Source organism: Leuresthes tenuis, unplaced genomic scaffold (assembly GCF_036924035.1).
Source record: "Leuresthes tenuis unplaced genomic scaffold, fLeuTen1.0.hap1 SCAF_10, whole genome shotgun sequence".
NCBI lineage: Eukaryota > Metazoa > Chordata > Actinopteri > Atheriniformes > Atherinopsidae > Leuresthes > Leuresthes tenuis.
The window spans coordinates 1,658,843-1,686,273 of NW_027325364.1; the positions used below are offsets into that span (position 1 = coordinate 1,658,843).

The 27,431-nt window shown below is 45.9% G+C and overlaps 1 protein-coding gene across 18 annotated transcripts in view; it reads right to left on the reverse strand.

The window, feature by feature from the left end:
- adam15 (ADAM metallopeptidase domain 15) overlaps positions 1-25,738 on the reverse strand; it is a 39,548-nt gene extending 13,810 nt beyond the window's left edge. For 11 of the 18 annotated variants that reach the window (XM_072393482.1, XM_072393492.1, XM_072393491.1 and 8 more), the window contains exons 1-11: positions 25,141-25,736; positions 24,097-24,188; positions 9,171-9,247; positions 8,976-9,054; positions 8,818-8,894; positions 4,934-5,186; positions 4,103-4,168; positions 2,118-2,189; positions 1,863-2,032; positions 1,700-1,784; positions 112-260 (exon numbers count right to left, since the gene is read on the reverse strand). In XM_072393482.1, the coding sequence (XP_072249583.1) occupies positions 112-260; positions 1,700-1,784; positions 1,863-2,032; positions 2,118-2,189; positions 4,103-4,168; positions 4,934-5,186; positions 8,818-8,894; positions 8,976-9,054; positions 9,171-9,247; positions 24,097-24,188; positions 25,141-25,276 (1,256 nt within the window). In that variant the 5' untranslated portion in view covers positions 25,277-25,736. Of the gene's footprint in view, positions 1-111; positions 261-1,699; positions 1,785-1,862; positions 2,033-2,117; positions 2,190-4,102; positions 4,169-4,933; positions 5,187-6,484; positions 7,939-8,817; positions 8,895-8,975; positions 9,055-9,170; positions 9,248-24,096; positions 24,189-25,140 lie in introns of those variants that run through there. The other 7 variants (XM_072393497.1, XM_072393494.1, XM_072393493.1 and 4 more) reach the window with 3 other exon arrangements.
- Between the last annotated feature and the right edge of the window lie 1,693 nt (positions 25,739-27,431).

The window sequence follows — 27,431 nt, forward strand, 5'->3', positions numbered from 1 at the left end:
TTCACAGCATCTGGAGGAACCGGAGACGCCAAACGCTCTCCAAGAGGTTAAATTTGTGATAAATTTGTGATAAACAACACGCCAGAGTGGGTCAAACACTGTGGTACTGACCCGGTTGACGGCTCCATGATGCATCCTCCGAGGCGCGGCTCGTTCTGGCAGGAGCAGCGGCGGTCGGCGGTGTCGTGTCTCATCCCAAGGTTGTGACCGAGCTCGTGAGCGATGGTCGAGGCCACGCCCAGAACGCTGACCAGGTGGTCCTGAGAGAGGAGAGGGGGCGGGGTTTAAAAAGCTGCAGAGCCACACCACAGAGGCTTGTACGAGGTACCAGAAGGAAGCTAGAAGAGACCAGAAGGAAGCTAGCGGAGAACAGATGGAAGCTAGCGGAGAACAGAAGGAAGTTAGCAAAGAACAGAAGGAAGCTAGCGGAGAACAGAAGGAAGCTAGCAGAGAACAGAAGGAAGCTAGCGGAGACCAGAAGGAAGCTAGAGGAGAACAGAAGGAAGCTAGCAGAGAACAGACGGAAGCTAGCAGAGAACAGACGGAAGCTAGCGGAGAACAGAAGGAAGCTAGCGGAGAACAGAAGGAAGCTAGCGGAGAACAGAAGGAAGCTAGCGGAGAACAGAAGGAAGCTAGCGGAGAACAGAAGGAAGCTAGCGGAGAACAGAAGGAAGCTAGCAGAGAACAGACGGAAGCTAGCGGAGAACAGAAGGAAGCTAGCGGAGAACAGAAGGAAGCTAGCAGAGAACAGACGGAAGCTAGCGGAGAACAGAAGGAAGCTAGCGGAGAACAGAAGGAAGCTAGCGGAGAACAGAAGGAAGTTAGCGGGGAACAGAAGGAAGCTAGAGGAGAACAGAAGGAAGCTAGCAGAGAACAGACGGAAGCTAGCAGAGAACAGACGGAAGCTAGCGGAGAACAGAAGGAAGCTAGCGGAGAACAGAAGGAAGCTAGCGGAGAACAGAAGGAAGCTAGCAGAGAACAGACGGAAGCTAGCAGAGAACAGACGGAAGCTAGCGGAGAACAGAAGGAAGCTAGCGGAGAACAGAAGGAAGCTAGCGGAGAACAGAAGGAAGCTAGCGGAGAACAGAAGGAAGCTAGCGGAGAACAGAAGGAAGCTAGCGGAGAACAGAAGGAAGCTAGCAGAGAACAGACGGAAGCTAGCAGAGAACAGACGGAAGCTAGCGGAGAACAGAAGGAAGCTAGCAGAGAACAGACGGAAGCTAGCGGAGAACAGAAGGAAGCTAGCGGAGAACAGAAGGAAGCTAGCGGAGAACAGAAGGAAGCTAGCGAAGAACAGAAGGAAGCTAGCGGAGAACAGAAGGAAGCTAGCGGAAGCTAGCGCCCAGAATGCTGACCAGGTGGTCCTGACAGAGAAGAGGGGGCGGGGTTTAAAAAGCTGCAGAGCCACACCACAGAGGCTTGTACGAGGTACCATCCAGGTTGGTAAACATGACACAAATGAACATGTTCAGACCAGAAACCAGGACGCAAACACACATAAATGTGAACACAGACACAACACAGGGTTTGCTTTCAGGTGCAAAAACTTCCTGTTGGCGGATCTAAAAGCTGCACCTAAAACTGTTTAAACTTCATTACCCAGAAGCCTCTCTGCCCACAAATGAAGTTAGTCAGAGGGTTCAGATGGCCTCTGATTGGTCGGCAGGCGGCTCTGTCACACTGACTCACGCTGACTCACCACGTTGACGCCGCCCGATCTGTCTCTGGAGCACATGGACGACTGAGACGCCATTCCCACTGTGGTGCCATCAAAAGACTCGCCCCTGTGGAGCGAAAACAAATCGGTGACGATCCGAATCAGGCCGGCCAATCAGAAGGCTTTAATGCTCGTAACAGCTCACATGACGAGCTGGGCGTTGTCATGGCGAAGGCGCGGCAGCAGGTCTCTGGTTCTCCACTCCAGGAAGTTGTTGAGGGTGTCGATGGGACTCTTCTCCACTTGGATCTTATCGCGGTCGCTCCAGATCTCCAGACCGGTCAGCGCCACCCGGACATTCAGAGGACGGTAGAACTGAAACAGGAAGAGGAGGCGGGTCGGTGCTACTGCCACAGCAGGAAGACAGAGACAGACAGCGACAGGAAGTCCGAGGCCTCACCCAGTCCACCTGGTTGGCCACGTCCAGCATGCGGTAGATGATGGTCTTATTGTTCTTCTGGTAATTCAGGAACTGTGAGGGGCAGACAGGATGTGTGGTTACAACCTGTTGTGTGACACTAACAAACGCCGCCATCTTGTGTCGAAAAAACATGGAGGAAAGAAAGAAGTTTGATTTATTTCTACTGGTCTGTTGGGGAATTAGGCCGGCTTGCTGCTCTGGTTTGAATCCTTGTAAAATACTTAAATCAAAGATGATTTCTGTGTTGGACGATACATTCGTTCATGAGAATGATCAGGATACACCATTTAAACCTGGTTCCTTTTGTAACACAGGAGTGGATAGTTCACGTTTGGTTAAATGTGTCACAAGTTAGTTGCGTTTTGGAAGAAATACGGGACAGAAAAGTGTCTCTAACACCCAGCTCAAGCTTCAGCTTCCTTCTGTTCTTTTCTAACTTCCTTCTGTCCTCCGCTAGCTTCCTTCTGCTCTCCGCTAACTTCCTTCTGTTCTCTGCTAGCTTCCTTCTGTTCTTTTCTAACTTCCTTCTGTCCTCCGCTAGCTTCCTTCTGCTCTCCGCTAACTTCCTTCTGTTTTCTGCTAGCTTCCTTCTGTTCTTTTCTAACTTCCTTCTGTTCTCCGCTAGCTTCCTTCTGTTCTCTGCTAGCTTCCTTCTGTTCTCTGCTAGCTTCCTTCTGTTCTTTGCTCACTTCCTTCTGTTCTCTGCTAGCTTCCTTCTGTTCTCAGCTAGCTTCCTTCTGTTCTTTTCTAACTTCCTTCTGTCCTCCGCTAGCTTCCTTCTGCTCTCCTCTAGCTTCCTTCTGCTCTCCGCTAACTTCCTTCTGTTTTCTGCTAGCTTCCTTCTGTTCTTTTCTAACTTCCTTCTGTTCTCTGCTAGCTTCCTTCTGTTCTCTGCTAGCTTCCTTTGTTCTTTGCTCGCTTCCTTCTGTTCTCTGCTAGCTTCCTTCTGTTCTCAGCTAGCTTCCTTCTGTTCTCCGCTGGCTTCCATCTGTTCTCTGCTAGCTTCCTTCTGCTCTCCGCTAACTTCCTTCTGTTTTCTGCTAGCTTCCTTCTGTTCTCCGCTAGCTTCCTTCTGTTCTCCGCTAGCTTTCTTCTGTTCTCTGCTAGCTTCGTTCTGTTCTCTCCTAGCTTCCTTCTGTCCTCCGCTAGCTTCCTTCTGCTCTCCTCTAGCTTCCTTCTGCTCTCCGCTAGCTTCCTTCTGTTTTCTGCTAGCTTTCTTCTGTTCTCCGATAGTTTCCTTGGATTCTCTGCTAGCTTCCTTCTGTTCTCCGCTAGCTTCCTTCTTTTCTGTGCTAGCTTCCCTCTCAGCTAACAAGCTGACTGATTTCCATTAAAATGCTAACGTGAAATGTTCCCTTGTGTTTGTTCCGCTCAGTGGACTCGATATGTGAACTGGCTGCTTTCTGCTGAGATGCTGTAGCATCGACGTTGTGCTATCGTGCTAAGCTAACTGGCTTTTACAATGTTCAGTATTTTCTTTTCTTTTCGTTGAAATGCTCCCAAACTTTAGACATTTTCCCTTTTTTTCTCTGATTTTACTCCGTTGTTTTCTCCTTTAAACCGAGCTGCTACAAACGTACAGTAACAACAGTCCGTGTGAAACAGGGCGACTGCTGAGCAGAACATGTTGCTGGGAGTTAAACGAAGCATCGAAGCAGATCATTTGCATCGAGGAGTTTTAGTAATCGAGTTACTCGATAAGTTGTTTCAGTCCTAATTTGGAATTCTGAAAGGGTTAAATGTGGGTTTATATTCCATGTGTTGCTGTGATGTAATGATCCAGAGACTTCAAACAGCTGAGTCTGTGTTGATCTGGAAGTGGAAGGATCTCTGAGCAAACATGATGTTTCAAACCAGAAACTGTAACCGGTAACATGGGTCATGGAGGCACCGGCGTTTGTTCAATAACAAATAAATAATGTCTGATTTAGCTGCTTTTCTTTGAAAAAGAAACACACGCTGACCTCCTGGTGATCAGCCACCAGCACCAGCTCGATGTATTTGGTCTCAGACAGGATGTCCCTCTTCGTCTGCAGACAGAAGAGGTCAAAGGTCAGACAGGCCGAGCAGCAGCATTTTCATCCACACATTTTCTCCTTTAGCTCTGATTGCAGCATGCTGTGACAGTTTGGACATCCGGGTCTTACCTCCTGACACATTAGATCATTCAGGATTGTTTGCTCTCAGTCCGACTTATTTTCAAAACCAAACATACAAAAAGATGCAACTTAAAACAAAAGTTATCAAATAAAACTCACATATATCAATGTGATGAACTCCTGGAGTTTCCTATATATTTTATATCAGTTCAGTTTCATTCTTCTAACTCAAAGTTCTTTCAAAATAAAAGAAATCTCGACCAAAGTCTCCCCTTTACTTGCTGGTTCCTTTTTAACGGAGGCTGATCCAGACCTGGATCCAGTTGTCTGTTTAACAGCAGCTTCCACGATGGGAAACTGTAGCGGATTATCCTGTAAAGCGGGAATGACTGATATCGAGCATAACTGAGTGAATAATGGAGGCTAAACAGAGGTGGACTGAGCTTAAGATCTTAAGAGTCTGAGCCAGAATGTCTTATTGTTCATCTCAGACCGTATGAACCTAATTTTGAGACTTTTTTAAAGACTTTTAAAACACCTACAGAAAACCTCCCCCATGTGTGATCATTTCCCTCTTTTAATCCAGAGGTTAATAGTTCTGATCAATCAGTTCAGTTCAATAATACTTTATTAATCCTGAAGGTAAGTTGTTAATAAAACCCTTTTTAATTTAAACTTTATTCATGTCCGTCTCACCCTGCGTGTGGAGCTGGAGATGGGAGGAGCGGCGCCGTGCTTCACCCCACAGCCTCCTGCGCCGTCGCCCTCCAGAGGACTGGTGGAGAACAGCAGGTGGACTCCTTCCTCGTCGCCTCCTTCTGCGCCGCTGCCTCCACTCCCCCCACCTCCGGCCCACTGCTCCTCCCCCTGCTGCCGCTGGTGCTGATGCTGCTCGTCGCCCTGCGGCTGCAGCTCGAAGCTCAGGGTGGAGTTCAGAGCGATGATGCCGCTGCAGGAGGAGACAAAGTCATTTTCTCTCATTACTGATGCAAATGTACTGTTTGATCTGAATACTTTTCATTTTTGGATTGTGGCATCACCCAGATGTTTATGTTTATGTATTTAGCAGACGCTTTTATCCAAAGCTTACAGGTAGGCAGACAGGGTAAGGGAGCCTTGCCTAAGGACCCCTACAGGAGGTAGTACCCTTCATGCAGGGGATTTGAACTCAGGTTACCTGCACGAAAGATGGAAATCGTACCCCTACACTATCCAGCCCTATAACTAAATCCAATACCATCCAAATAACTAAATCCAGGTGTTCCAGTCACTTCCACGGCCACAGGTGTGTGAATCCAAGCACCTCGGCATGTAGATCTGTGAAAGAACGGGTCGCTCTCAGGAGCTCAGTGGATCCCAGGTGGTACCGTGATAGATTTCCTCGTTACTAAATGTTCCCCAGTCAGCTGTCAGTGGGATTATAACAGAGTGGAAGCGATTGGGAACGACAGCAGCTCAGCCAGGAAGTGGTCGGCCAGGTAAGATGACAGAGCGGGGTCAGAGGTCGCCGACTTTCTGCAGAGTCGATCGCTGAAGACCTCCAACCTTCATGTGGCTTCAGATTATCTCAAGAACAGTGCGTAGAGAGCTTCATGGAATGGGTTTCCATGGTAACTGCATCACCAGGTCAGGTGCAGTGGTTGCACCAATCAGACTCAGGCACTTCCACATGTGGTCCTAAATCTCAGCCTGAACGGTCACATCTCATTTCATCGGACTTTTACGTCTTTAAAGTGAGACGGACGCCACAAATCTGCGCCGGAGGAGGCGGGACGCGGTGAGATGTTTTGGACTTGGCTTAAATCCTCAGAACTTTGTCGGCTCTGATTATATTTATATTCACTTCGTAAACGCCGCGAGTGGCGCCACTTCAGGGCCGTGGACCGTTCATACTGGAGTCTGATGGCATCTAAATTAGAACATGAACCAGGCAAAAAAATCAGCCTGGAGCATGAAGACCGTCAGGGTGAACGTGGCCTGGAGCAGAACACAGACCTGTGTCATCCAAATACAGCGACCTGGTCTGCAGGGGGACCTTCTTCCACCTGGACGACGACGTGTCCGACCCCGTCACCGTGGCCCAGGGCACCGCCTGCGGCCCCGGCAAGGTCAGACAGCGCCCCCCACAGGCCTGGAGGACACTCTGGGATTAGAAAGGAGCTGTTTCATCATGTATTAAAGCGACATGGACCGGGATAAAACTCTCTGCTCTTTCATGTTATTTAGAGTAACATCATCCAAATCTACCTGGAAACAGACGCGTCTTTAAACACGAGTTTCCTGCTGAGACTGTTTGGCAGAAGAATAAAAGTTTTCTCACGACGTTTCTTTTCATCGTCCACGGATCTCACAGATGAACTCATTTCAGTTGAACTGAGGTCAGCTGACCTTTGGTTCGACAGGAAGCCGATTCTCCCTCTTTCAGCGACCACAGACACCGTTATGCTGGCTTTGACCGGTCCAACAGCATCTTTTACTTATTCCCAACCAATAATTCATCAATCAGCCGCCACCGAACAGATTTTAAGAGCTTTAAACTCTTTGTGACCTTTAACCTTCTGATTTATCTGACCTTTCAGTAAAATATGAGCCTGAGATCCAGTTTAAAACATTAATGGTTTCTTCTTAAAATGCTTTTACCGGCGACCTTTTACTTGATTTATTGATTTGTTACATTTTGTATTGATTTGTTTCCAGTTGTTTTTCCTTGATTTTGTTTTCCATCTGCGGCTCTTTGTGACCTTTGAACTGTGAGCCGCGGGGCGTAGATGTCAGGGTAAAATGAGTCCAGTAAAGAAAGAAAAGGAGGGTTCTGGAGCGGCCCGGGTCTTAACCCTGCTGATCTGCATTAAAACAGGACGTTTCTGTTGATTTCTGTCTTTAAAGAAGTGAAATCGCTGCATCTCCAGACTCTGATCGGACGTTTCTTCATGGAAACTAAATATTCAGCGGTTTAATTTTCTCGGTTTCAGGTGTTGAAACGGTTCCCTGATTGGTCTGAATCTGTAATCTCTGCACAGAGTCTTTTCTGTTTGGGTCTAAAAACCTCAAACTGGACCCGTTCTCTTCACGTGGGCCGATAAATAAATCCACTAATCCTCCGAAGGCGGGAGGCCAGTCCGGTTAAATCCGATCAGTTTTGCCCCAGAAACACAAAGACCTGAAACTGCAAAGCTGGACTCGGGTTTCTGCAGGTTTCTTCTTCTCTGAACACTGAATCTGGGAAGTTCCACAGCTGTCAGCAGATATTTGTGGCTCCGAAACATCAGGAAAGCAGAATTTCCAGGATGTTTTCTCTTCATTTTAGACTTTGAACCTGTATAAATATAAAAGTTTGTCTTCATCAGGCTCAAACAATCACAGACTGAGAAACTCCTTTGCTGTCCATGTCCAGCCTGGTTCTGTTTGCTGTTCTTTGGACTTTGGCTCCGTGCAGGAGATAAAATCTGCATTTACTCAGGGGTCAGGAGGCCTTTGTGGGAAGTTTTTTAAAGGCACAGAAGCATCTCACTGGGGCTCTTGCTGTTGGAGGGTGGACCTTCTCTGGGCCTGATGCTAACCTCGTCCACTTCTCTGGGCTCGGAGGCGTCTGGGATGGACCGTCACACGGTGGAAACGTGTGCTGTGGTCAGACCCATCAGTATTCCACATCTTTGGTGGAAGAAATGGAGCAAAGAGCAAAAGCAGCATCCAGCCTGCTGTCAGCAGCCAGTCCCTGCAGCCAGGCTCTGTGATGGTATGGGGTTGGATCAGGGGGCAAAGCTCATTTCCACTTCTGTGACGGCAGCATTAATGCAGAAAAGCTCACTGAGATTTTACAGCAACATATGCTGCCTTCAAGGCCACATCTTTTCCTGGGACGTCCCAGCATTGTTCAAGCAGACCATGGAAAACCACATTCTGCCACATTCCAAAGGCCTGGCTGAGAAGAAGAGGTACGGGTGCTGGACTGGCTGCCTGCAGTCCTGACCTGTCCCCAGCAGAGAAACAACCACCCCCCCGCCCTGCTGCACACCTTAAGACCTGTTTAAGGAGGAATGGGACAAAATAACAGCTGGAACTCTGCATCACCTGGTTTCCTCAGAGTCAGAACGGCTTTAAGTGTTGGCAGAAGGAAACAAAGTGGGAAAAGGTTCACTGACTTTATGGGATGCTGCAGGTCTGAGGTGTAGAAATGATGTTTGTTATCAGATGAAACGAAGCTGAACAGGAAACATGTTGAGTTCAAACTTTTTGTAAAGAAATAGGAAAACCTTTCTCCAGAATACAATTAATTAATCATCTATTTATTTTTCCACATTTTTCTTTAAGTGTTGGCAGAAGGAAACAAAGTGGGAAAAGGTTCACTGACTTTATGGGATGTAAAACTGGATAAAACATCTTGTGTTTAATCTGCCTAAAATATGCCTTTTCTGAGCTACAAATACTTAAATTTCAGGAACATAAAACATCTTCAGTGTCTCCGATAAGCAGCGAATGAGAGAAGAAAAAAGCCCCGAAAATCAGTAAATAACGAGCGACAGATTCTGTGACCTGAAGGAGACCCAGGGTCAGGGGTCAGGGGTCAGCGGTTTACTGACCGGAGTCCGGAGCAGGTGCTCAGAGCCGCTCTGGACTGCGGGAATCCTCGGACGCTGCCGTGGTAATAACAGTGAGTCTGCAGAGGACAGGAACACAGCATCTGTCACAGCTGGAAGACACAACAGACAGACAGGCTGCGGTGCGTTCACTGACTCACCACAGGGTCGGCGGTCACAGACACTCCGGTGCCGTTGGGGAGGTAGTAGAAGATGCTGGGCGGTTTGGGCAGCAGGTCGCTGCAGACAGAACACACACACAGGTTATCAGGCACATCCTGTGAGAGTTTCACCGGATCAGCACCATCTGCATGAAGGCTGCACCCGTGGTGCGTTCAGGGGACGGTCAGACTCACTGGTTCTTCTCCAGGTCCAGCAGGAAGAGTCGTCCTCCCACCTCCAGCCCACTCTGCAGCCTGTCGGGGTGACCGTCCTGAAAACACACGTTAAGCATTTATCTGCGCACGCCATTCATCGGGGGAATAATCAGAATAAATAACGGTTTGCTGCAGCCCTAAAGACAGAGAAGAAGAGCAAAGAAGAGTTGAAACTCTGTGAAGAAACGCTTAAATCCCTTTAAAATCATTCAGAAAAACACGAATCAATGAGCTAATGTGCAAAATAATCTAAATAAATGTCACATAGATGATTATTCTTCCACATTTAAGGATTTGTTCATTTAACTTTAAGTTTTGTTTTTATTTTACGGAAGTTTTTTTGTTTTGTTTTTATTTTACAGAAGTTTTTTTGTTTTCTTTTTAGTTTACGGAAGTTTTTTTGTTTTCTTTTTATTTTACGAAAGTTTTTTTGTTTTCTTTTTATTTTACGGAAGTTTTTTGTTTTCTTTTTATTTTACCGAAGTTTTTTTGTTTTCTTTTTATTTTACGGAAGTTTTTTATTTATTTTTTATTTTACGGAAGTTTTTTTGTTTTATTTTTATTTTACCGAAGTTTTTTTTCCTTTTTGTGGCGCTCCGGTGACTCCGTACATATGGAGGGTTTCTCAGAGATCCTGTCAGAGCTCCATCCGTCCACTTCTCCTGCAGCGTTTCCTCTTCTCGGGTCTTAAGGATGTGGGCGGGGCTAAGTGCATCCGCTATCCAATCAGAGAGTCTTCCTGCTCATTAATGGCGCTGCTCTTTGAAGAGGAGACACTTCCTGTCCAGCACCTCCTCGCTTTCTCCTCTCCGGTGGACAGGAAGTGACCGTTTTCCTGTCCGGTGTCGCCTCTGCTGAGCAGAAGCTTCTGTTTTCTCAGCTCAGACTCTCAGCTGGAGGTGTGAACCGCTTCCTGAACACCTGACGATCTGTGAGAAAACGTCAAAGCTGCAGCTTTCTGCTCGGGTTGCTCCAAAAATATGAGCTCTGAGGCAGCTGTGTGAAGACTTTCAGAACATCTTAAAACTGACCGGGTCCTACAGAACCACACAAAATAACCTGCAGTTCATCTACTTTTCATGAGATTTAGAAGCATCTGATTGGATGATTAACAGCATCCGAGTTAACTGGCGGCACACCTCCAACACGGAGCCTCTTTCTGTGGGAAAATCAGGAGAAATCGACCAAGACGTCAAGTCTGGTTCATTCTTAGGTCCAAGGTTCCAGGTTCAAACGCAGGTATCACCACCATCTTAAGATGGAGACGGACTGAAAGGTGCAAATCAGCCCCAGAACAGCAGAGAGCCTGTGAAGATGTCCGATTATTCACAGCGAAACGGCAGAACTCAGAGCTTAATGTCTGGAGACGTGTCCTGAAACTGGACCCGATGAGGACAAAGGAGGAAGCTGCAGGCCTCAGAACCACGCTGTGGGGCTGGTGCACCTCACAGAACAGATGGCATCATGGGAAAAGAAGACGATGTGGAAATACAGCCTGGAATAGAAGATGAGCCCAAACACACCTCCAAAACCCCGCAGTTCCCCCGGTTCTGTCCGGAGGAACGGGCCAGAAGGAAGGAAAGGAAACCCAAAACGTCTCCACACTGACCCGTTTCAGCTGTAAAACAGTCAAAACCCCGCAGTTCCCCCGGTTCTGTCCGGAGGAACGGGCCAGAAGGAAGGAAAGGAAACAGCTCCACAGTAAGGCTGCTGACCCGTTTCAGCTGTAAAACAGTCAAAACCCTGCAGTTTCCATGTTTTATTACTCTGGTTTCTGTATATTTGTGCCTCTGCACCGGAGGGCCGCCATAAAACAGTAGAAGAAGAGCTCGGGGGGGGGGGTCCAGACGATTTGGAACTATTTGTTTTCTCAGAACCAGAAATTAATTAGTCCATAAAACATGGGATTGTTCCTTTGTTCCAGGACATCCTGACTGAAGGTGTGGACTCAGAGGTGGAGTTTTAGGTGGAGTTTTCCTTTAGAGCCAGCAGAATTCCCCTCTGAGGCGTGTTTGTTTTCTCCACCCTCAGCAGGATGGGGGGGGGGGGGGGGGGGGGGGGGGTGCTTAGGGCTGAGTCATGTTCAGCCCGGCTGTCGGCTGGAAGCACCGAGCCCTTCGGACTCTGTTGGACGGTCTCAGAACCGGCAGACACAGCCGGCCGGTTTCTGTCCCTCATTGTTTCCTGAAAGTGAGCCGCTGCAGTTGTTCAGTCTGGGCAGAAGTTCTATTTCAGAGATAAAAGATGAAAGATCAGAACAAAACTTTTACATCACAAAGTGATGCCAAACTCTTTCCTTCTGAGCTGAATTTAAGGGTTTTAATGCTGACAGACGCTCACCAACATGCACCAGTTCCTGTGTGGAGCGACTCCTGGAGACCTCTGTTCAGTACGTTCAGAACCGACTCAGAACCAGAGCTGAGGTCCGACTCAGATGCTTTCACTCGTCACTCAGATCCGACGACTTTCTCTTTTTATCCCCGTGTGTCAGCCACTGAAAAAGTTTAACCTCGGTGAATAAACCGGGCCGAACCGACCCGTTTTACCCGAATCCTCCCTGAATGAAGGCGTCTTCGTGTTCAAGATGTTCCAAGCTGAAATAAAATGGCGCATCAGCGACGTGAATCCGTGTGGGAAAAAGATTCAACAAGAGAAGATGTTTTGGTTCAAATCTTTGACGAAGATTCAGACCCAAAGATCCTTAAACTGCGATGAACAGAACCAAACCGTGTCCAAGAAGCAGAGATCCAATCCTAATCCGATTGATCGGGAAAACCTCGAAATTCTGCTTCAGAACTGGAGCCAAAGAGCCGAAAAACGCGCCGGAAGTGTGACAGAGCGGGTCCGAAAGGCCCGATAAGCCCGGAACAGCTGGCACAGAACAGGGTAAAGATCTGATCATGTGACCCGTCGGTGGCGAGTAAAACAGCAGCTGATCGGCGCCACCTGTCCGGTACCGTCTGCTGCGAAACGTCCACCATTAAAGACAAATGCAACGGCGCCATCAGAACTTTTTACAGTCATGAAAGGAGCGGCAAAGAGTCATTAGGAAGCTTCCTTTGGACGCCGCATCGCTTCCTTCGGACGCCGCATCGCTTCGTTTGGACGCCGCATCGCTTCCTTCGGACGCCGCATTGCTTCGTTTGGACGCCGCATCGCTTCCTTCGGACGCCGCATTGCTTCGTTTGGACGCCGCATCGCTTCCTTCGGACGCCGCATCGCTTCCTTCGGACGCCGCATCGCTTCCTTTGGACGCCGCATCGCTTCGTTTGGACGCCGCATCGCTTCCTTCGGACGCCGCATTGCTTCGTTCGGACGCCGCGTCGCTTCCTTTGGACGCCGCATCGCTTCCTTCGGACGCCGCATTGCTTCGTTTGGACGCCGCATCGCTTCCTTCGGACGCCGCATCGCTTCCTTCGGACGCCGCATCGCTTCCTTTGGACGCCGCATCGCTTCGTTTGGACGCCGCATCGCTTCCTTCGGACGCCGCATTGCTTCGTTCGGACGCCGCGTCGCTTCCTTTGGACGCCGCATCGCTTCCTTCGGACGCCGCATTGCTTCGTTTGGACGCCGCATCGCTTCCTTTGGACGCCGCATCGCTTCCTTCGGACGCCGCATTGCTTCCTTTGGACGCCGCATCGCTTCCTTCGGACGCCGCATCGCTTCCTTCGGACGCCGCACTGCGTTCGTTTGTCCGACAGAACCTGAATCTGACTTCAGGAAAGCAGAAACATCAGCCTCTAAAATCATTTCTGCTCCTCAGAATCAGGCTGGACAATAAATCGATTCATTCCAGGTTTAATGAGTGAAGCTTTATTCTTTAAACGTGCCGCCAACGCTCTCCTCGGACGCAAACAGCCAACATGGCGGCGAGCAGGAAGAGCTCAGTTAATGGAACCGGTTGGGTTTCCACTTCATTTCAATCGTTTTCACAGCGGCAATAAAAACACCTTTTTCAGCTCAAAGCTTCACAGAAGCAGCTTGTTTGTCGGCCATCTTTGTTTCAAAGCTTTAAATGTCGGTAAAAAAGGGACGAGTGGAATAAAATAAAATGAAATTAAAACTTGTTTTAGTTTCTCAGATTAATGAAACAAAGAGTTTATTCACCAAAGTTAAGACTCAGAAACAGTTTTCTCTCCTCGGAGCTGAACCTCTTTGGACCTGCTGGACGTGTTTTATCCGGATGTTTTTCCTCTGATCTATGAGGGGAATTTGCAGCCTTTAACCTTCCGTACGAATCCATCAACCTGTTCTATAAACAAGGATTCTAGCAGGAAAACATCTGGAGCGGTCGGGGATTCAAACCAGCAACCTTCAGCGCCACTCCTTGGACAGTTGGACCAATCAGGAGCCTCTGAACACAGCTCAGTGCAGAAAAACAGAATCCGAACCCTTTTCCTCTCCCCTCCCTCTTCACAAGCTGCTCCCCAAAGCTGCGGTGAGGTCATGTCTCTCGCCAGACTCCAGATGATGTCAGAGCTGCAGACGCTGTGGGCGAGGCTCAGAAGAAAAGGAGGAGGGTGGGAAGAGAGGAGCTCAGCTGCAGCCCGATCAGTGACAGGAGCACTGATTTCACCAAGAAGTCCCCCTTAAAGGTGAAATATTCTGCTAAAAATCCCTTCTTTCTGTTCCTGGGAGCAGAAATCAGGGCGTCTGAAAACCGGTCCATGCATTCATCTTTAGTCGGTTTGATTATTCTAAAAGCATCTTTAAAAAGTCAGTCAGACACCTGCAGCTCATCCAGAACTCAGCTGCTGGAGTCCTACTGAGACCAAAGAAGTGGAGCACATCAGTCCAGCTGTGAGGTCTTTCCACCGGCTGCCGGTCCATCAGAGGATAGACTTTAAGGTTCTGATGCCGGTCCATCAGAGGATAGACTTTAAAGTTCTGCTGCTGGTCCATCAGAGGATAGACTTTAAGGTTCTGATGCCGGTCCATCAGAGGATAGACTTTAAAGTTCTGCTGCTGGTCCATCAGAGGATAGACTTTAAAGTTCTGCTGCTGGTCCATCAGAGGATAGACTTTAAAGTTCTGATGCCGGTCCATCAGAGGATAGGCTTTAAAGTTCTGATGCCGGTCCATCAGAGGATAGACTTTAAAGTTCTGCTGCTGGTCCATCAGAGGATAGACTTTAAAGTTCTGATGCTGGTCCATCAGAGGATAGACTTTAAAGTTCTGATGCCGGTCCATCAGAGGATAGACTTTAAGGTTCTGCTGCTGGTCCATCAGAGGATAGACTTTAAAGTTCTGATGCCGGTCCATCAGAGGATAGGCTTTAAAGTTCTGATGCCGGTCCATCAGAGGATAGACTTTAAAGTTCTGCTGCCGGTCCATCAGAGGATAGACTTTAAGGTTCTGCTGCCGGTCCATCAGAGGATAGACTTTAAGGTTCTGCTGCCGGTCCATCAGAGGATAGACTTTAAGGTTCTGCTGCCGGTCCATCAGAGGATAGACTTTAAGGTTCTGATGCCGGTCCATCAGAGGATAGACTTTAAAGTTCTGATGCCGGTCCATCAGAGGATAGGCTTTAAAGTTCTGATGCTGATCCATCAGAGGATAGACTTTAAAGTTCTGATGCCGGTCCATCAGAGGATAGACTTTAAGGTTCTGCTGCCGGTCCATCAGAGGATAGACTTTAAAGTTCTGCTGCCGGTCCATCAGAGGATAGACTTTAAGGTTCTGCTGCCGGTCCATCAGAGGATAGACTTTAAGGTTCTGCTGCCGGTCCATCAGAGGATAGACTTTAAGGTTCTGATGCTGGTCCATAAAGCTCTGAATGGTCCAAAATGCATCAGTGACCTCCTGACCCACTATGAACCTCCCAGACCCCTCAGGTCATCTGGATCCGGTTCTTTATCAGTTCTCAGAGTCAGAACCAGACCTGGAGAAGCTGCATTCAGCTTCTATGCTCCACATGTCTGGAACAAACTCCCAGAAAGCCTCAGATCAGCTGAAACTCTCAGGATTTAAGTCCAGGCTGAAGAAACATCTATTTTCAGCTGCTTTTGAATAAGCTTGAGTTTCATATTTTAACTCCTGATTTTATCTATTGTTCTTACTTCTTTCTTTTTGTTTAAATTTTAAATCCTGCTTTTTATTTCTCCTGTTTTAATGTCTCTGTGAACCACCTTGTTGTTGAATTGTTCTATAAAATAAACTCGCCTTGCCTCTGCTAAGCCCCGCCCACTCACATCCACCGGGCCGAGGCGTCTTCACTCATGAGAAAAGGCGCCGGCCCACTTCTGCACGTCCTGCTGCTGCTGCTTGATTAAACATGTTTGAGGTGATTTTCTTCCCAGATTTAAGAACTTTTAGCCGGTTAATGCTGAACCGGACTGACTCACAGAACCGCTCAACGCATCACGGGAAATCAGACGCTCTGGAACTGATTAACTCCTGAGGCGAGGCTCTGGTGGGTTTGTGGTGGACCGCACCCTTCATCAAGCTCCCACTTTCTCCGGCTGGACCCCCGTTTCCTCCCGGCTGGGTGGGGGTTTCTACAGGAAATGACCTCAGAGCTTCTGTCAGCTGCAGAGGAAGCGCCGCCCCCCCCCCCCGTCCTGTGCTCAGATCTCAGCGCTCCTGCAGGAAGCTGCTGGTGAAACGCTCCACGCTCCGGCTTCCTTCCTCCGCTGAAACTCTCAAACTGTGGATCAGGAGGAAGCAGAGACGCCTGGCAGAAGAATTCGCTCAGAGCGCCTCCGAATACGGCGTCCGTGAAGCTAAAAGAAGTTCTTCGGTCCAAATTCAGCCCGCAGGAACCGGCAGAACTCAGAGAAAAGATGGACCTCCATCATCCTCCTCTTCTTTAATCATTACTTTCATCTCTCAGATTAAGCCACAGATTATTTGATTTGATAAGAGTCTCTTATGGTTTCCAGGAGTCCAAAACATTCAGTTTGAAAAGATAAAACTTTTTGGTCTTATTTGTGACTAATAAAGGGATAAAGAAACAGAGATAAACGACAAATATAATCTGCTGATTCCTGCTGCTCCAAAGTTAACCCGAAGAAGATTTAAAAAGACGAGTTTTTAGGCCTCAGACCCGATCACATGACCTCAGGGACCTGATCACATGACCTCAGGGCCCTGATCACACGACCTCGGGGACCTGATCACACGACCTCAGGGACCTGATCACATGACCTCAGGGACCTGATCACATGACCTCAGGGACCTGATCACATGACCTCAGGGACCTGATCACATGACCTTGGGGACCCGATCACATGACCTCAAGGACCTGATCACATGACCTCAGGGACCTGATCACATGACCTCAGGGACCTGATCACACAACCTCAGGGACCCGATCACACGACCTCGGGGACCTGATCACACGACCTCAAGGACCTGATCACATGACCTCGGGGACCCGATCACATGACCTCAAGGACCCGATCACATGACCTCAGGGACCCGATCACATGACCTCAGGGACCCGATCACATGACCTCAGGGACCTGATCACATGACCTCAGGGACCTGATCACATGACCTCAGGGACCCGATCACACGACCTCAGGGACCTGATCACACGACCTCAAGGACCTGATCACATGACCTCAGGCCCTGATCACATGACCTCGGGGACCTGCTGCTCTGATGTGTTCCTGCAGAGCTCCAAAGGTCCAAACCAGGATCTTAAGGTGGACTCTGGGGTTGATGGTGGGACTCAGAGGACTCAGAGGACTCAGAGGACTCAGCTAGAAGCCTCGCAGCAGCGTTCTGAGCAACCTGCAGACCTTCCAAAGAGTTTTAATCCCAATGATCCAGAGCTGGTGGAATAAATGCAGGAAGAAGAGTTTCCAGCTCAGAGCGGGACTCACTGGGACTGAACCGGGAAATATTTCTGAAGAGATAAAAACAAGAGAAGCAGAGATTTGACACGAGCATCCAAAGTGAAAGCTGAGAGGAAAGTTAGCCCAAGGTTCCTGATGGAAGCTTTATCGGAAGAAGCAGGAGGACCCAGAGTTTCCCTGAGCTCAGATCTGTGGGGCTCAGACTCTGTTTCCTCTTCATTAAGGTGGAGAAAGCTGTCAGACATCCAACTTTTAACAGAGTCTGAGCAGCTGAGAAGCATCTTAAAGATAAATACAGCTGCATAGCAGTGAGAGGATTCGTCCTTAAAGATATAACAGGAACAACAAAGGCTCCAGAACTGAACCCTGTGGGACACCACAGGAAAGAGGAGCTGCAGCCACAGAAAATTGATGGTTCAGATAGATATGAGTGGATTTTTTTTATCCGCATCCAATACAAGACAAACATTATTCAAGTGGTTATAAATACGCCGATTAAACTTCTAAATAAAGAAAAATCTATTTTCATTTTGATCCAGGAGCTGCTGTCAGAAGCTTTTAACAAATCTAATCAAACAGGTCGTCCAACTGAGGCTTTTTCATCTTTGGGAAAAGACATTTCAGAACCACATAAAGGTTCTGATGGATCGTGTTTGTTCAGATTCAGAGATTCGCCTCATTTGACCTTTTATACGCAGCATCTTTAGCATCTTTAGCATCTTTAGCATCTTTAGCAGAGCGATCTGCTGTGAATAACAACTTATACTCGAAGGTCACGGCAAAGTCGTCACCCGAGAGAACATTAAAGTCTTTTAATCTTAATTTTTAATCAACTTTTTCTCTAAAAACACAAAGAAATGACTCAAAACAAGTTCAGTTTTTATTGGAGCCATAAAACTGATAAAAGCTGAGTGACTTTCCCTTTCAGAATCAAACCCAATCGTGTGTTTCAGCTTCTCACAGAACTCTGGTTTTTACACTCAAAGTCGTCACGAATGTCCACAGAAATGATGAGTTTACTGATTCTACTGCGTCAACACGCCCAGAATATTCCCTTCAGGTAACCACGGTAACAGCTGGGGAATTTCGACCTGCTTTTGTTTTCTCAGATGTGGAAGGGAAGTGTGTGCACGGGTATGAGTCCCACCCATCCCAAACATCCAGCTGGAAACCAGACTGACCTCAGAGCCAACAAACACCAGCAAGAGCAGCATATCTAACCAGTAAGACCAGCATATCTAACCAGTAAGACCAGCATATCTAACCAGTAAGACCAGCATATCTAACCAGTAAAACCAGCATATCTAACCAGTAAGACCAGCATATCTAACCAGTAAGACCAGCATATCTAACCAGTAAAACCAGCATATCTAACCAGTAAAACCAGCATATCTAACCAGTAAAATACCAGCATATCTAACCAGTAAAACCAGCATATCTAACCAGTAAAACCAGCATATCTAACCAGTAAGACCAGCATATCTAACCAGTACAACCTGCATATCTAACCAGTAAGACCAGCATATCTAACCAGTACAACCTGCATATCTAACCAGTAAGAGCAGCATATCTAACCAGTAAGAGCAGCATATCTAACCAGTAAGAGCAGCATATCTAACCAGTAAAATACCAGCATATCTAACCAGTAAAACCAGCATATCTAACCAGTAAAACCAGCATATCTAACCAGTAAGACCAGCATATCTAACCAGTACAACCTGCATATCTAACCAGTAAGAGCAGCATATCTAACCAGTAAGAGCAGCATATCTAACCAGTAAAATACCAGCATATCTAACCAGTAAGACCAGCATATCTAACCAGTAAAACCAGCATATCTAACCAGTAAAACCAGCATATCTAACCAGTAAGACCAGCATATCTAACCAGTAAGACCAGCATATCTAACCAGTAAAACCAGCATATCTAACCAGTAAAACCAGCATATGTAACCAGTAAGACCAGCATATCTAACCAGTAAGACCAGCATATCTAACCAGTAAGACCAGCATATCTAACCAGTAAAACCTGCATATCTAACCAGTAAGACCAGCATATCTAACCAGTAAAACCAGCATATGTAACCAGTAAGACCAGCATATCTAACCAGTAAGACCAGCATATCTAACCAGTAAAATACCAGCATATCTAACCAGTAAGACCAGCATATCTAACCAGTAAAACCAGCATATCTAACCAGCAAGACCAGCATATCTAACCAGTAAGACCAGCATATCTAACCATTAAAATACCAGCATATCTAACCAGTAAAACCAGCATATCTAACCAATAAGACCAGCATATCTAACCAGTAAAACCAGCATATCTAACCAGTAAGACCAGCATATCTAACCAGTAAAATACCAGCATATCTAACCAGTAAAACCAGCATATCTAACCAATAAGACCAGCATATCTAACCAATAAGACCAGCATATCTAACCAGTAAAACCAGCATATCTAACCAGTAAAACCAGCATATCTAACCAGTAAAACCAGCATATCTAACCAGTAAGGCCAGCATATCTAACCAGTAAGACCAGCATATCTAACCAGTAAAACCAGCATATCTAACCAGTAAGGCCAGCATATCTAACCAGTAAAATACCAGCATATCTAACCAGTAAGACCAGCATATCTAACCAGTAAAATACCAGCATATCTAACCAGTAAAACCAGCATATCTAACCAGTAAAACCGGCATATCTAACCAGTAAGACCAGCATATCTAACCAGTAAAATACCAGCATATCTAACCAGTAAAATACCAGCATATCTAACCAGTAAAACCAGCATATCTAACCAATAAAACCGGCATATCTAACCAGTAAAATACCAGCATATCTAACCAGTAATACCAGCATATCTAACCAGTAAGACCAGCATATCTAACCAGTAAGACCAGCATATCTAACCAGTAAGACCAGCATATCTAACCAGTAAAATACCAGCATATCTAACCAGTAAGACCAGCATATCTAACCAGTAAAACCAGCATATCTAACCAGTAAGACCAGCATATCTAACCAGTAAGACCAGCATATCTAACCAATAAGACCAGCATATCTAACCAGTAAAACCAGCATATCTAACCAGTAAAACCAGCATATCTAACCAGTAAAACCAGCATATCTAACCAGTAAAATACCAGCATATCTAACCAGTAAAACCAGCATATCTAACCAGTAATACCAGCATATCTAACCAGTAAAACCAGCATATCTAACCAGTAAGACCAGCATATCTAACCAGTAAAACCAGCATATCTAACCAGTAAGACCAGCATATCTAACCAGTAAAACCAGCATATCTAACCAGTAAGACCAGCATATCTAACCAGTAATACCAGCATATCTAACCAGTAATACCAGCATATCTAACCAGTAAGACCAGCATATCTAACCAGTAAGACCAGCATATCTAACCAGTAAAACCAGCATATCTAACCAGTAAAACCAGCATATGTAACCAGTAAGACCAGCATATCTAACCAGTAAGACCAGCATATCTAACCAGTAAGACCAGCATATCTAACCAGTAAAACCTGCATATCTAACCAGTAAGACCAGCATATCTAACCAGTAAAACCAGCATATGTAACCAGTAAGACCAGCATATCTAACCAGTAAGACCAGCATATCTAACCAGTAAAATACCAGCATATCTAACCAGTAAGACCAGCATATCTAACCAGTAAAACCAGCATATCTAACCAGCAAGACCAGCATATCTAACCAGTAAGACCAGCATATCTAACCATTAAAATACCAGCATATCTAACCAGTAAAACCAGCATATCTAACCAATAAGACCAGCATATCTAACCAGTAAAACCAGCATATCTAACCAGTAAGACCAGCATATCTAACCAGTAAAATACCAGCATATCTAACCAGTAAAACCAGCATATCTAACCAATAAGACCAGCATATCTAACCAATAAGACCAGCATATCTAACCAGTAAAACCAGCATATCTAACCAGTAAAACCAGCATATCTAACCAGTAAAACCAGCATATCTAACCAGTAAGGCCAGCATATCTAACCAGTAAGACCAGCATATCTAACCAGTAAAACCAGCATATCTAACCAGTAAGGCCAGCATATCTAACCAGTAAAATACCAGCATATCTAACCAGTAAGACCAGCATATCTAACCAGTAAAATACCAGCATATCTAACCAGTAAAACCAGCATATCTAACCAGTAAAACCGGCATATCTAACCAGTAAGACCAGCATATCTAACCAGTAAAATACCAGCATATCTAACCAGTAAAATACCAGCATATCTAACCAGTAAAACCAGCATATCTAACCAGTAAAACCGGCATATCTAACCAGTAAAATACCAGCATATCTAACCAGTAATACCAGCATATCTAACCAGTAAAACCAGCATATCTAACCAGTAAGACCAGCATATCTAACCAGTAAGACCAGCATATCTAACCAGTAAAACCAGCATCCCTCCACTCGCCGACCAGCACAACATCAGGGAAACATCAGAAACTGACGGACCAGGAACAAATGCAGCACCAGAGACAGGAAGTTACGGTGGAAAGTCTACACACCCCTGTAAATATCAGGTCTTTGTGATGTTAAAAATGAGACCAAAATACATCATTTCTAACCTTTAATGTGACCTTTAACCTCTGCAAGTCAACTGGAAACAAACAAATCTGTTCGGGGGAAAATATTAAATGTAAGCTGGTTAATAAGTGTGAACACCCTTAAACCTTTTGGCTAATTAACACCAAGTAAAGTCCAGCTGTCCTGGCTGGATTTTACCTTTATAATTCACCTTAAAACAGTCTGAAAACTGAAATCTTTGCCTCGTTTGGTGTCATTTCTTTCAGCTCAACACGTGTCACTCTACGCTTATTTTTTCATTTTGACAAACTGTACTGACACATTGGACCTAAAACCACACAAAAACCTGTAAATCTGAGTAGGAAAAAGTTGGATTTTTTTACTGTGAAAACAACAAAAAAACAGCCTGTTTCTTCCTGCTCAAAATGCTACGACAAACAGAAACAGCATGGAGTAAATTATTGATCTTCTGTTGGGTTTTCTGGCCAATCGGCACAATCTGGGTGATAGTTTCTGCACCTTCAACAGGAGCTGAAACGCAGACTCAGCGAGGCTGCGTCCAGCTGCTACCTCCTCTCAAACAGTCAGGTGAGCTGGACTCCAGAGGATTAAAAAGTGGTGAAATATTAGACAATAATCTCCCCGTTCCGCCGTAAATCTGCACTGTGGGACGGGGAGACAGGATGGAGGCGTTTTCTGACTAAGATAACCATCCGGCTGCAGTCTCCAAATGAAATATGCATCAAGTCTCCTGGAAGCACGAAGCAAAGGTGAGACCAGGTGAGCTTTTTAGCCACGATTCCAAAAGGTAAAAACAACCCCTCGCATCAGGAAAAGAACGCCACGGCGCTGGCAGCATCATGCTCTGGAACTGCGGTTTGAGTCAAGGTGGAGGGAATCATGAGCTTTCCAAACAGCAACAACGTCAGGGTGTTCAAACTTATTTCAGGGTATACACACATTTTCCAGGGTGTACACACTTTTTTCAGGGTATACACATTTTTAAGGGTGTACACACTTTTTTCAGGGTATACACACCTTTTTCCAGGGTATACACACCTTTTTTCAGGGTATGCACACTTTTTTTTAAGGGTATACACACATTTTTCAGGGTGTACACACTTTTCTTCAGGGTGTACACACTTTTCTTCAGGGTATACACACTTTTTTCAGGATGTTCAACCTTTTTCAGGATGTTCAAACTTTTTTAGGGTGTACACACTTTTCTTCAGGATGTTCAACCTTTTTCAGGATGTTCAAACTTTTTTCAGGGTATACACACCTTTTTTCAGGGTATACACACATTTTTCAGGGTGTACACACTTTTCTTCAATGTATACACACATTTTTCAGGGTGTACACACTCTTTTCAGGGCATACACACTTTTTTCAGGGTGTTCAAACTTTTTTCAGGATATACACACCTTTTTCAGGGTGTACACAATTTTTTCAGGGTATACACACCTTTTTCCAGGGTATACACACCTTTTTCCAGGGTATACACACCTTTTTCAGGGTGTACACAATTTTTTCAGGGTATACACACCTTTTTCCAGGGTATACACACATTTTTTCAGGATGTTCAAACTTTTTTCAGGATGTTCAACCTTTTTCAGGATGTTCAAACTTTTTTCAGGGTATACACACTTTTTTTAAGGGTATACACACATTTTTCAGGGTGTACACACTTTTCTTCAATGTATACAGACATTTTTCAGGGTGTACACACTTTTTTCAGGGTATACATACCTTTTTCCAGGGTGTACACACCTTTTTCCAGGGTGTACACACCTTTTTTCAGGGTGTACACACCTTTTTTCAGGGTATACACACCTTTTTTCAGGGTGTACACACCTTTTTTCAGGGTATACACACCTTTTTTCAGGATGTTCAAACTTTTTTCAGGATGTTCAACCTTTTTCAGGATGTTCAAACTTTTTTAAGGGTATACACACATTTTTCAGGGGGTACACACTTTTTTAAGGGTATACACACTTTTCTTCAGGGTGTACACACTTTTCTTCAGGATGTTCAACCTTTTTCAGGATGTTCAAACTTTTTTCAGGGTGTACACACTTTTTTCAGGGTGTTCAAACTTTTTTCAGGATATACACACCTTTTTCAGGGTGTACACAATTTTTTCAGGGTATACACACCTTTTTCCAGGGTATACACACCTTTTTTCAGGGTATACACACATTTTTTCAGGATGTTCAAACTTTTTTCAGGATGTTCAACCTTTTTCAGGATGTTCAAACTTTTTTCAGTGTATACACACTTTTTTTAAGGGTATACACACATTTTTCAGGGTGTACACACTTTTCTTCAGGGTGTACACACTTTTTTCAGGATGTTCAACCTTTTTCAGGGTGTTAAAACTTTTTTCAGGGTGTTCACACTTCTTTTTTGAGGAGGTTAAAGGTCGCAGTAAAGTTTAGACACCTGGCATTTTAACAGGGGTGTGCAGACTTTCCACCACAAAGAACCAGTTCAACCAATCAGACTCTGACCTGTAAAGCTTCAGCGAGGCTCCGCCTCCGTCCGTCCACCAGGATGAAGGGGCGTGTCTCCTCCAGGAAGGGCCGGCGGCGGCCGTCCACACCTGAGGACACGACCATCTTTTATTCAGCAGCTCGAGCTACTTTATAACTACTTAATACTTCACAAGATATCCAGTTTTTATCGATTAGGGCTGCAGCAGCTGATCATTTAGGTAATCGATTACTCCGGTAATCAATCGATTACACCCATCAGGAACACTTTTGCAGTAACAACTATTTAAAAGAGAAAAATGTACATTATGAACTGGCTTTTAGCCACGATGAGGGCTTAAAACCACATTTATCCTCCCGTTAACTCGCTTCCTATTTGTCCAACGCAGTAAAGCTCCAGTTGAAGGCCAAAGAAAGAATAATCTCCCCACCACACGCTGCCACTTTCCCTGCCTCCGGCCACACAATAAACCCCATTACAGAGCTCATGTACCCATTCTGCGCCTCATGGAGGTAAAACCCAGAGCCGGAGCGATATTAGCGAAGCTGTGAGACTTAACAGATCGGTTCTGAATACTCTGTGGCCCTCAGAGGATAAAGGATAAAGGATTTAATCAGCTTTTTCAGTGGCTTTGACAATCTTTAAGGTGTAAAAATGTCTTTTCCTGCTCTTTTCATAATCAACACTGCAGCATCTGTTAAATATTAAGTGTTTTGGGAATTTTGTGGAGAAAAAACCCAAAGAAATAAGACTTTCTGCCTAAGATCAAATAGTCCTGCTGCATCTGAGACATTTTAAACTCATTTTTAATCATCCGCTGAAAGGTTTATATGCTGATCATTTTAAAAAATCCCTTTACAGCCTAAGTTTAATAATGGCAAATACAATTCCTGATGTATATATGAGTTTATGCGCGTTTTTATTATTTTCTATCATTTATTTGAGCGAAAAGAGCTCTAAAATCTCAAATAGGAGGAAATGAGCGGCTTGAACTGATTTCAGAGTGAACTTTGAGCCCCAACCCTTGTTAGCAGCACTTTAACGGCTCCGGTAACCGTTACCTGTCTCCGTCACTCTGTCGGCACCGTCCGTCGGAGACCCTCCATCCAGCGCTGCGTTCAGGGACCTGCAGACCGTGAACGCGGCACGGCCGCTGAGCAGCAGCAGCAGCACCGGCAGCCCGGCGGCGCCGCTCATCCTCTCTGCGTCACCGGCAACCGGCAACAGGTTGCTGCTGTCAGGCGTGTGCGTGTGAGGCAATCCCGCTCCGGTTACCTCGCTGTGTCGGAGCACCGGGGCAGGCTACACCGGAACTCCATGGCGCCCGTTTCCCCCGGTAAGACCCCCAGACATAGAGCAGCGTGTCGGGACGGCTGCTGGGTCCGACCACAGGCGCGGGACTGACCGTTAATCGTTGCTATTAACGTCGCGGGCAACCCGCCCAGTACGTTGTCTACGTAGCTCCGCGGAAAACTGCTCCTTCCACCAAAAGCTGCCGTTAGCACCGGGATAACCGGGTCGGTTTGTGCCCGCTGTGGCCGTTGGGACACCGGAGAGTTCGGTCAGTCCGTCCTCGGGGCGCTGGAAGCGGGCACCGGACCACCCGTGTTTATACCAGGGGCAAAAGGAGACGTCATCCCGCTAAGTTAAACTCACCGGAGCAACGAGCCGGAGACCGGAAGTGCTCCCACAAGGCCTTCAAAATAAAAGCCAAGGCTGAACCTGACCGAGGGCTGGTGTATGGAAATAAATTAGTGCCTGAAATAATATCTCATCACAACGTGATGTTTGATAATGTTTGATAAGTTCTCACCGCCCAATATTTATATTTAGATAATGTGAGATAATACTTTGTTTTCTTTGTTTTTATTTTGTAAATTTTCCATTCATTTAGCATGGGTAGGGCTTTGATAAAGGCGTTAATTTAACTCTGACTCTGGTTCATAGAAACACAAAAATTATCTCAATCTCAGACCGAAGTCAAAGCAAAACTAATTTTATTCAGATTATTTTAAATATGTAGTGATTTTCTAATCTGTGTTAGCAGCAGAGTAAAATCTACCTGCTGACAAATTAAGATGATTTATTAAAGAAAAAAACAAAAAAACAGGTCACTCCACCTCCTCTGCCAAGCCCCGCCCACTCATATACACTTTACTAAGCCCCGCCCACTAACATCCACTCTGTTATAGTTGGGTATGAGTGGGCGGGGCTTAGCAGGGTGGCTATGAGTGGGCGGGGCTTATCAAAGGAGTGGAGTCAACAAGAACTGTTCGTTAAATGCGGAACTACGTTTTTACACCTATTGGTGACTTCAGGCACTCTAATATATGCTCCCAGGAACAGGAAGAAGGGATTTTTACACAATATTTCACCTTTATTTATTAAACCTCACTGGAAAAATATTTCTCAGAGGAAAACTCATCCTGACCCGTCATGGCTCATCTCTCTGGGTACATTTTACTTTGAAAACGCGGCAGGATGCGGTGATTCGTACATGAAGAACTTGCCAACAGTGTCTGAGCTGATATGTCACACACAGGAGACAAACCTTAAATCAGGATTTATAGCTAAAAATCTGTGGTTCTGCCTCAAAATGTCCAGATTACCAGATTAATGTCCCCAGAAGAAGAATAAAAGAGGAGATAGAGGGTACTCAGGGGATTTAACCCCGTCCTGTCTGCACTGATCAGAGTTCAGCTGGTTCTGGTTCTGTTGAATCCCTTTAAAATCCTGCTTTTATTCCTCCAGTGATTAATGATCAGAGCTCTGAGACATTTTTCTGGGTTTTCTCAGCCCTGATGAGCCTCAGATTAACGGTTTATCTTCCTGTAAATGCATCTGTTTGTAAATCCCTGCCGGTTGAAGTTATTTGAAGTGTTTGTTTCTGCAGAAGCTGCTCAGGAAAGTTGTGGAGCTGTTTTATTCAGTGTTTTTCTGCTGATTCTGGTGTTTTTCTGAATGAAAATAGATCTCAGGGTTTCCAAAGTGAGTAAAGTCAGGGCAGGATTACAGCTCACAGCAGCTTAAGGTGTGTGTGTGGGGGGGGGGGGGGGGGGGCAGAGCAACAGAAAAAGATGAGAAATCACAACAGAATGATGCAAAATGACCAGTTGAAAGGCTTCGCTGCAGCCAGCTGATCCGGAGTCAGCCCGGTGTGGGATTAAAAGCCTGAATGAAGCCAGCGTGCACGTGCTGCTGCGGCTGCAGAGGATCAGCTGGTTACGTAACTCATTTGTACATACGCCGGCTAATCGGATCATGTGATCACCCTCAGGGCTACACTTAGGGTTCCCCCGGTTCTGTGCAGGTAAGCTGAGCTCCGCTGGTGGTTAAAAACGGCCGTTACTGC